We start from the raw sequence: 10,476 nt of genomic DNA, 5'->3' as shown, positions 1-10,476 counted from the left end.
TTCCTGTTTTTATACTTCAGTTTAATTTATTGTTTTCATTCCGTTATTATTATAGTTAAGCAAGCTTGGACATTAAATTGTTTCTCACCTTTTATTCTCAACTTTAGTTTATCTAATTTCGAGTTTCATCTTCCTTCGTCTTTTATTCTTGAGTTAATAAACCCAACTTGATGGATATGGGTTCATATTCAATCCATCCCATTATGCCTATGTGTCTTAGCTTAGACATGAGCTAAAACACTATAGGCTAGGATGGCAGTGAATCGTGTTTAACAAATAGAGATCGTTAAATATGTGTTTAGGTTGTGTTGTAGGATTAACTAAAAGTATTGCTTACCTCTATCTAAGAAACCTAACCAAGTAATTGGATAGAGAAGTTGAATTGTGAAACCTAATCAAGTAAACGAGTCAATTTAGCATATTAGTTAATCCTATACCCTAACCGGATAATGCGGCTTCATGGTCTAGATTACGGCTTAACCCTGGTTTTCATAACGTTTAATACTTTCAAGCACTAGTAGGTATTTTGTCTAATCAAGCATCAACCTAATAATGTTTGAGGTAGATTTAGTAAGTTTTTAACTGGATTTACTATTTTCTAATGGAAAATCACCGTCTCGAGTTAACCTTTAAATTCACACAACATTCACTTATCGATTCTTAGGAGTTAACAGGGGGATCCTAAATCCTAGTCATTTATAACCAATGAATTGTTACAATCATTGGTTAAAGAAAAGTATAAAAGACATTGATTGAGTTGGCGAACGCGATAATGGTGAAGATGAAATGGAAACAAACTCTAAATCTAAATCATTCGAAGAGAGAAAGACATATTGAAAGAGTGAGAAAGATAGAGAGATAAACAAATTCTAATAGAGAGAAAATGAACATTTTTGGAATTAATTAGAGGGTAATGTAGTCTTTTTAGGTTAGTTAGTGTGCAGTGGGTCCTAGTTATTTGCTAAAAAGGTCAAACTCGCATTGACCGGTCACTTACTGATCAAAAGTACTTAATTATCCAATCACTTTTATTTGATATATATGTTTGAAATAAAATCTAATTCAAGTACCAAAGTGTGAACTGCTGTATAATTCAAATACCACTGGTGTAATTTACCCCTTGCTTTTCCTAATAATTGGATAATTTAAGTTGGATTGCTTATATGATTATATTAACTATACCTAGGGATGCAAGTGGGGCGGGGATTCTCCGTCCCCGTCGGTGATCTGCCCCGACGGGGACGAGCAATCACCGATAAGAATCCCCATGGGACGGGGATGTGGATAATTTTATCCCCCGTGACGGGGATGGTACGGGGATGGGGAATGACATCCCCGCCCCGTGGGGATCCCCGACCCCGCCCTGTTAATCCCCGACAGATCCCCAATTATTTCTCACTGTAATTAAAATTATACTTTAAATATTATAATTTGTAACATTCCACTTAAATTAAATACACTTGTTTTCAAATAAAAAATTAAATGAGTTAATAAAATATTAGCCAAGGACTAAATGGATGTTTTTCATAACTTAAACGAAACTAAAAGCATAGTATATTTGCCATTCTTTCGAATAAAACCTAGAAATAGAAAGGAAAAGAGAAAAGAAATATATACTGGTTTTTTTTATATAAATGGTGATTTTCCGCGGGAACGGGGATGTTGAATAGGAAAAAAATATTTTTAAACGGGGATGACGATCCCTCGAGGATGGGGATGAGGGACAAATCTATCACCGTCTAACTCGCGGGGATGGGGATGGGGAATCCCGACTAGTCAGGAGATGTGAATGCACATTCCCCATCCTACTCCGTCCCGTTTGCATCCCTAAATACCGATTAGTAGAAAAAAGTTTAAAAAATTATATTCGAACATATTTACGTAATCTTTTTAGTAAGTGGAATAATTCAATAATAATGAAAGCCAATAGATTAAAGTTGATACTTTTATTTTATTTTATAAAATTATGAGGTGCATCTTTTATTGTATGGGCCAAACTATAAGATATATTGACAACCCCAACGCATTAAATTTAAACGACAGCGTATGTTGACCGATACTTCTCCTGCTAGGTAACGTAACGACAATCCCAACGCCGTTTACTTAAACTTGGCGCGTTAAACGTCGTCGCATACCTTGAAAAATTAAAAATCATATTTCAATAATATGTCGATTTCAATAACGATCGTTGGATATGAAATGGATCTCCAAACATTAGAATCAAACGGGTAGGAAGCAAAGAGTATAAGCTAAATATTGCATGAAGTTCCTCTCTTAAAAATTCCTCTCCTCTCCTAAATTTTTTTCAACGGCCGACCGGTGCTGACGTACCAGAGGACACTTTCCCTCTTCATTACTAATCTCATCTTTATTAGATCTCACTCTCTTCTTCCCCGATCTGGTACTTGTTCTTTAGTTACAGTATTTTCGATTTTTGATTTCATATCATGTTGTTATATGTTTTCCCTCATTTATGTTGATTCACAGATTCGCATTTTCTCTTTAGGGTTTAATTCTATTGTTTGGGCTTTGTGATTAGTAATTAACCATGGCTGCTCCACCTGCAAGAGCTCGTGCCGATTATGATTACCTTATAAAGCTTCTTTTGATCGGCGATAGCGGTATGATTTTACATTTCTACCCTCTTTTGTTAAATCTATCGAATTGATATCTGATGATCTCTTGCTACTCAATCTGGGAGGTGTGATCGATTATTTTTCAAGTAAATACCTTTGGATCCCTGTTCTGAGCCGTGTAAATGACTTGCATTTTGACGATTATTTGTCGAATGCTTGTTTAAGCTTATTTTGACTCCAATTTTAGGTTAATGTCTGACATGCGTATATTATTCTTTTTTATGGTTATATCGACTTTTTGAGTGTTGATAGGCCACAACTGTGACATTGGATTGCATGCTTTAGCGGAAATGATATATGCTATGTATTTACAGTATCTGGGCGTTTTAGCAAATGCATTACTTTTGAGCTCTGCATTTTAATTTTTCGGCTGATTACTTTTTGGCATTGGTTCTGTGTGTATGCCTTTCTAATGTTATTTTTATCGTTTTCACTTCATGTTATGAGTCTTAGTTTTGCTAAAAGCATTGGATGGTATCGGTTATTGCAGTCCTTGGAGGTCAAATATAGAAATTTATAAACACTTGTTATTCTCTTAGTGAAAACAATAGTGGGATCACTTCATCGTATAAGCTGCTGCAAATTGGTTGCACTATCATTTATTTGTCGGTGGTTCTCATCTATCACTTTATCTAAATGAAAAGAATGAAGTGACTGCTGAAATGGGGACAGATGTGTGATGATTGTTAGTGCCAAGATAATTTATATTGTATCACATGAGCTTCTCCTTTCTCAAGTTATATATCTTAGATGATTTGGCTTATCTGATATTTATGTTGGTTTCCATTGCATTTCTTTCTTTGAGTTTTGACTGCAATGAGATTATAATCCATTTATCTGGTGTCGCAGGTGTGGGTAAGAGTTGCCTTCTTTTACGTTTCTCAGATGGTTCCTTTACAACTAGTTTTATTACAACTATTGGGTAGGAATTTTTTTTAACTTGTGTTACTGGCTTCATTTTTCTAACTATTGGCTTCATGTTGTTTTTTAATCTTTAGTGTTTGAATTTCCTTCTACAGCATTGATTTTAAGATAAGAACAATTGAGCTTGATGGAAAAAGAATCAAATTGCAGATTTGGGATACTGCTGGTCAAGAGCGTTTTCGAACAATCACAACTGGTTAGTTCCGAGGCTTAAATTTAATTTTTCATGGTGTTAAAGTTTTACTCTAATGCCTTTTAAGTATGTGGTTATGTGGTTCCTTTTTTTTTTATTTTTTTTATTTTTAATTCTACCTTTTGTACGGAAATTGATGCAGGAATTAATGTTTGTTTTGTGGTTCTCTTGTTAGTGTCTTAACGTTTTAGCTCACACTAAGGAACATGTTTATTGTGTGTCTTTACTTTAATTGTAAGCTTGTTTCTTAGGTTATGCCTATAGGATTGATTAGGGGAAAATTGATTTGATGTGTAATAAATGAATCTTCTTGCCTTGGCAAGCATTCTTTTATTCAAATTTATGATTTATGTTAGAGCTCTAAAAATACACTTTTGGCATTTTAGCAAGTTCACGTACAATGATTGGATATATATCAATTATGGACTTCTATTATTAGGGATAATTCCAAAAAATCCATGTGGTTTGCCTGATTTACCGTTAAGTCCTTGTGGTATTTTTTGTTGCAAAACAAGGACTGAGGTTGTTGCTGTTAGCAAATCACGGAAATTTTGTTGACACTGTCAGAACTGCTGAAGTGGCAGAGGGACAAACTTATCCAAGATTACAAATTTTATTATTTTAGTGCAAAATATGACTAATTATCTCTCCTTCCTTATTCTCTCTCTTTCTTCTTAATCCTTCTCTCTCCTCTTTCTCTTCTTCTTCTTCGTCTCTTTCTCTCTCAAACTAAAGACCAATGGCATCAATGGAATACCAGAATTAAATTCAATTAAGAAATTAAAACCAAAAACATATTAAATTAATTTTTACCCCTGTGTGTCATCTTCTCCAATGGGTCGTTCCACTGTTTTTTGCATCGATATTCATATGCCCTGCTCTCTTTTTTTATATACACATCATTCCCCCCTAATTCTTCAATAGTAACATAACATTCTCTCGAAATGGCCAAACCCATCCGCATTTTCTTTTATCTTCTTTCTTCTTGCTCTGAACTCTTGCCATGCCCACAACAAAGTAATTAGACGGCGGGGAAAAAGGGTAGTCTTAATGTTCCAACTTGTAAATCAAACAAGAACCCTATTCTCAGAACAACAATTTATGAAATGGGTGAAATTCATTGGCAGCTTAAAACATTTGATTTTTTAGGACTGCAAAGAATAAGCTTTTCCCTTATACTTTTGACTGTCGACACAAATCCAGCTCTTGGTGACACTACTTCCATTCAAGATGCTATCGATTTTCTTCCTTCTATCAATCTTGTTCAATTTGTCATCAAGGTTCACGCTAGAGTTTACAAGTTTGTTTTCATTCCCTCGGGAATTTTTTTATTGAGTCGAACTTGTTAATTATGAATTTGAGAGCTTTTGTCTATATTCACTTCTAAGTACTGTAGATAGAGAATTAGAGATTAAGTTGTTCCAACAGTTCTTGTTTTATGCTGTGTCGTTTTCCTTCAACTCATTGACTAATAATTAATTAATTAATTGGAGTGTAGTTTTTCTGCAATTACTTTTTTTTTTATATTAGGATAATTGAATTATAAATTTATGGCAGAGAAAAAGCAATTAAGTATACCCTCCATTAAAATCATTCACAACAATAGAAGGAGCAGATAAAATTCGATTCATGGTGTGTCAATCCCCAGTTGTCACAGTTAGGAAATTCTGTTATTATATATCATACTTTCAGCACCTGCTAATCCAATATAAGAAAATTCACGAGCCATACTCTGTTATTTTGAAACAGAGCAATACCCAAAAATTTGTTGCAGAGTAATGGGTGAAGAAGAAGTCATGGGCTCTGATTTTAATGTGACTTAGTTTAAATTTTTCATTTTATGCAGTCATCGATAAATGGATCCGGGTTGAAGATATGAAGAGAGTAGAGAGAAGATAGATAGAGAGGGAGACGAAGAGAGAGAATAGGAGAAAATAATTGTAACAAACCTTGTAGTACACTAGGAATACATGGTATCCCATTAAATCCAGGAAACATAGTAGCCCTAGTAGCCACCTATAGTTGTCTTGTAGCAGCCTATGGTCAACAAGGATGCTATACATTTATTACATTGACTTATTCTGTAACACTCCCCTCAAGCTGAAATATAGATTTTAATCATGCTCACAGATAATATAGTCTTAAAAGACAATACACTCAAGATACTTTAGAGTATAAAATATAATCCGGGAGACACAACCTAGAAGAACAAATCGGACAGGAGACACGACAGCTGAACGTCAAGCTTTGTTAGAGAAGCAAAACTCAGTTGAAGCAACACACAAGAGGCTGCCAGTAATGTCAATGCACAAAAGGAGATTCATCGGAAAACTAACCGGATAGACAGGTTGAAAACAGAGAGGCAACGATGGGAAAAGAAGAACTGAGACTTGGAAACCTAGGTCTAAACAATCTACTCACAAGGGCATACAATGAAGTTGAAAGAAACAGCCCAAAAATACAAACCTAGAAATTATGCACACAAGGGCAGAGATTGAAGCCAAATTAGGCTCTGATACCATGTAACAAAATATGTAATACACTAGGAACACGTGATACCATATATATTAAGAGACTACATTGATATATTTTACTTAAGAGGACTAGACACATATATACAATACATTCCTAAAATCACTCCTTTAATCAAGGGAACATAGTAGCCCTAATAGCCACCTATAGTTGCATGTTATACATTTATTACATTTACTTATTCTTTAATAAGAATAAAAAATAAATAAAATAATTATATATATATATTTTGATTCTTTGAGAAGTTAAAAGAAAATATAATTTTGGACGAAAATGCCAAGACACTTCAATGTTTTAACGGTGTTAGCAAAAAAATCCTTGATTTTGTAACAGCAATAATCATAGTCCTCGATTTGCAACAAAAATACCACAAGGATTTAATTGTGAATCAGGCAAACCACATGGGTTTTTTGGAATTAACCCTTATTATTATTGTTTTTTTTTTGAAACGACTTATTATTATTGTTATTACTACTTCTTTTAAATGTTAGATATCAGGCATTTGCAAATGAGTAGGAACTTTTATGTATTCATGCAATATATGCATCTTTTGCCAAAGCCATGTAGTATCACCATAAAGATTTATGGAAAAATAAAACCAAAGTGCGAACAAATATTTACAGAAGAAAGTGAAAGGCGCAAGGGGTCTTGGAGCCTAGGTGCAAAGCTCAGATGCGCACCTGAGCGACACAAGGCCCACCAAAACAAAATAACATATAAAATTATAATATCAACACTTACTTTTTTAAAATGACACAAATATTCAAATAGCAACAATCTTAATCGTAAAATGCATGAGATAAATTCTAATTAACTACTAAAACATAATTATAAATCTTTAGTCTATATAGTCCCTATTCATCATTAAGCCGAGTGTTTAGCGTTTTTTGCCTTTTAGAATCACAGCTCATCTCTTTCCTTTCAGAAAACCCTAAAAAACCCCTACAATTGTGCCTAGGTGCCACCCCACTCAAGGAACGAGCCTAGCCAAGGCACACAAAGGCGCGCGCTTGGCTGACATTGCCCGCCTCACACACAGAGAGGCGCTGGCCCCTGAGCCTTGCCTCAGGCGCGCTTTTAACAACTATGGAGGAAAAAGAAAAGCAAAGGCATATAAGATGCCACTCTCTCTACAATGGAACCCATCGAAATATATCTTGACTCTCTCCTCTTTTGCTGAATATGCATCTTCAATTCAGGGACCTAATTCATTAAGTAGACTATTTTGCTTGAGTGAAATGAGTTATTTGGATAATTTATGAGAATGAAGGTTTGGTTGTGTGAGGAGGATACGTTGAGTTTCAGCTGATAATATTATATGGCCGATCCTTGTTGTACTGTTTATCTATTAATCTTTACCTAATGGAAAACGATTTTCCAGCAGAAGATGCTCTGACTTGCAAGTTTCAGAGTATAAGTGATAACATTATATTGTCAATTTTGTTACTGATGAACTTGTCTATGGAAGCAAAGCGGAGTCAAAAATATTAACTGAGACTAGAGGCAGGCAAAGAAAATTAAAAGCCTGAAGTATTACAACTGTATATAGGCAATCATGCTTTTTCATGTGTTGTCTTTGCTTTGTGGAAGTATGTCTACGACTTTTGACATGCGACACCTGCCATTACCTGAAGCTTGAAGGCTTGCAATTTCTACTGAATTTGGTAATTTTCAACCTGGAGGTAGCATTAAGGGTTAAGCCTAAAAAATAAAATTTTGAACTGTAGAATGAGTTGCAGTTCTTCATTACTGATGAACATTTTCTAAACATTTCTTGCATTATGTCCATTTTATTAAGATATACATGCTGTTTTATTACCTCTGAAGAAAGTAGGATGTTTGCCTTCATGCGTGCTTGCTTAATTTTGCTTCCTTGACTCGCATACAACTATTATGTTGCTGTCTTCTGAAAAATCCAAAACTGAAAAGCATCCAGTGTGCTTATCAAGTACTCATTATGCTTGCTTTCGTAGTGACTATGGATGGAATGCTTTAGATTACTTGCACGTTTTTTAATATTTTCGCTGCTTTAGAACTTCATTTGTTAATTTTTACTCTGGAATTTCTCTCATTTGCTTGCTTATTCAAGCTGGTTCCTGGATTTACTGAAGTATAGTTCTCTTTTACAGCTTACTACCGTGGAGCTATGGGTATTTTGCTTGTGTATGACGTCACTGATGAGTCATCCTTTAACAGTAATTTCTCATTTTGTTTCTGTCTTTTGAAGTATTATTGCCATTCATTAGCTTTCTCTATATATTTTAAATTATGTCGATTGAATTTAGAAAATTTGGATCTTATCATGGGTCTTACTGTCATTATTACTTGGGAATGCTGAGATTCAGTATTGTCATGTATCATCTCTACTATTATACTGATTCATATATATGTCTAGACATTAGGAATTGGATTCGTAATATCGAACAGCATGCTTCTGATAATGTGAACAAGATACTGGTGGGTAATAAGGCAGACATGGATGAAAGCAAAAGGGTATACTTGCTCAATCTCACCCAATCTGTTAGTGTGTAATGTGAACAAAGCTGTATGAAATTGACAAAGAAATTCATTTTCAGGCTGTTCCTACCTCAAAGGGTCAGGCTCTAGCAGATGAATATGGCATCAAGTTTTTTGAGACTGTAGGTGGACTTTGTGGCATAAATTGAAATTAAATTTAGAAATCTGGTTGATTCTTTGTGTATGATGAAGAAACTGTCTTACAGAGTGCAAAAACAAGTTTAAATGTTGAGGAGGTTTTCTTTTCAATAGCTAGAGATATCAAACAAAGACTCGCAGATACGGACTCGAGGGCTGAGGTACAGATTTTTAGAACTTGGCCTATTATTGTCACTTTTATTCGAAAACTGCAATTCCTTGTGTATTCTAGTAAAATTGCATGATAATTGAGATCTTCTAAACCTAGGTTTATTTTCTCCATGTATACTACAAGTTTGCAACTTTAGATGTGAGTTTTAATGGTTGTGTATTGTGCTGATGTATGCAGCCACAGACGATCAAAATTAACCAGCCAGATCAGGCAGGAGGGGCTGGCCAATCTGCACCGAAGTCGGCTTGTTGTGGTTCTTAAAGATGCCACTGGAGACTGGGATTTGGTGGCTACATTCTCAAGCATGTTGATGGGAACTAATTTTGCTATAACTATGTGATTGGTGCTTGTATTGTTCTCCCTATCATTATTTTTACAACTGCTGCAAATTTGGGTGTGAATTCTTAGATCCTTGTTATTTTCAGAAAATTAAATTATATTAAGGTGGCGTTTGGATTAGGTTATTTGAAATCGATGCATTTATTTTCAAACAAGAAAAAAAAGTGTAAACATTTGAAAGCTAATTGTCTGGATTGAGCTAGAATGTAGAATTTTGATATTCGTGGATTTGAAATTTGGTCTGTATTAGTATATGATTGTTTTTGCAAAGAATCACTTCAATTATTCATTTCATATAATAATCAGGTAGTATGTCCATTATAATTGTCTAGAAGGTTTTTTAAGCAGAAAAATTAGTTTTTACAAGAACAACGTTTTTAAGTTCAAAATATACTTATTCATTTAAAATTTCTAGTTTCTAGAGCTTCTATCATTTACTATTGTGCAGACAATAAAATACCACCATAAAAAAATTCAAAATTGTATTAGATATCACAGAAAATGACGATTGATAATGAAATAGCAACATTTTGTTGTCCGAGCTGCGTCATTGCATTTACAGGTTCAGGAATAGGTTTCACTAAACAATTAGTATGCAAAATCTGCATAAATACAAGTTCTTGGGCATTATAAGGTATCTACAACAACTTGTGTGCTGATATGCTGATATGAATTGTGTTTGATATGCTGATATGCTGTAATGAAATACAATGCAATCAAGTAAAAGATGAAATCAAAATTTGTAATGCAATAGAATGAGATAGAGATTCAATTACAATGTTTTTTAGCTAATTTAAAAGTTGATAAAATATAATTATCATATGCTTTGCTATATTTAAATTGATAAAATACAATTATCATATGTAGAAAATAATTTGGTGTACAATCATGGAATTCTATATACTCAACTAAATATTTATACTATATAAAAATATTTAAAATCATTTATTTATTTTTATAATTTAAAATTATTTTATATCTTATTTAAAAAACTATTAATTTTTTTGCACACATTTTAAATTTTA

The 10,476-nt window shown here is 33.8% G+C and overlaps 1 protein-coding gene across 2 annotated transcripts; it reads left to right on the top strand.

The window, feature by feature from the left end:
- Positions 1-2,242: 2,242 nt before the first annotated feature.
- On the top strand, positions 2,243-9,705 carry LOC136205369 (ras-related protein RABE1c). Of its 2 annotated transcripts, none has more exons than XM_065995922.1 (9): positions 2,243-2,401; positions 2,507-2,621; positions 3,486-3,558; positions 3,656-3,756; positions 8,415-8,480; positions 8,681-8,778; positions 8,862-8,924; positions 9,009-9,101; positions 9,290-9,705. In XM_065995922.1, exons 2-9 carry the CDS (start codon positions 2,549-2,551, stop codon positions 9,371-9,373), a joined length of 651 nt encoding a protein of 216 aa, XP_065851994.1. In that variant the 5' UTR covers positions 2,243-2,401; positions 2,507-2,548; the 3' UTR covers positions 9,374-9,705. The 2 variants fall into 2 exon arrangements, with proteins under 2 accessions (XP_065851994.1, XP_065851993.1); XM_065995921.1 differs by having other exon boundaries at positions 2,244-2,401; positions 2,540-2,621.
- The last annotated feature ends 771 nt before the right edge of the window (positions 9,706-10,476 follow it).

This window comes from Euphorbia lathyris, chromosome 9, assembly GCF_963576675.1.
Source record: "Euphorbia lathyris chromosome 9, ddEupLath1.1, whole genome shotgun sequence".
Classification (NCBI taxonomy): Eukaryota; Viridiplantae; Streptophyta; class Magnoliopsida; order Malpighiales; family Euphorbiaceae; genus Euphorbia; species Euphorbia lathyris.
Note: the sequence above shows the minus strand (reverse complement) of the source record. Positions and strands in the feature narration are given on the sequence as shown.

What these genes read in the sequence shown, in the direction of transcription:
- LOC136205369 (XM_065995922.1), top strand. Translation starts at nt 2,549, where the DNA reads ATGGCTGCTCCACCTGCAAGAGCTCGTGCCGATTATGATTACCTTATA. An exon ending in TCTTTTGATCGGCGATAGCG is followed by an intron (nt 2,622 to 3,485) that starts GTATGATTTTAC and finishes CTGGTGTCGCAG; the next exon opens with GTGTGGGTAAGAGTTGCCTT. An exon ending in AGTTTTATTACAACTATTGG is followed by an intron (nt 3,559 to 3,655) that starts GTAGGAATTTTT and finishes TTCCTTCTACAG; the next exon opens with CATTGATTTTAAGATAAGAA.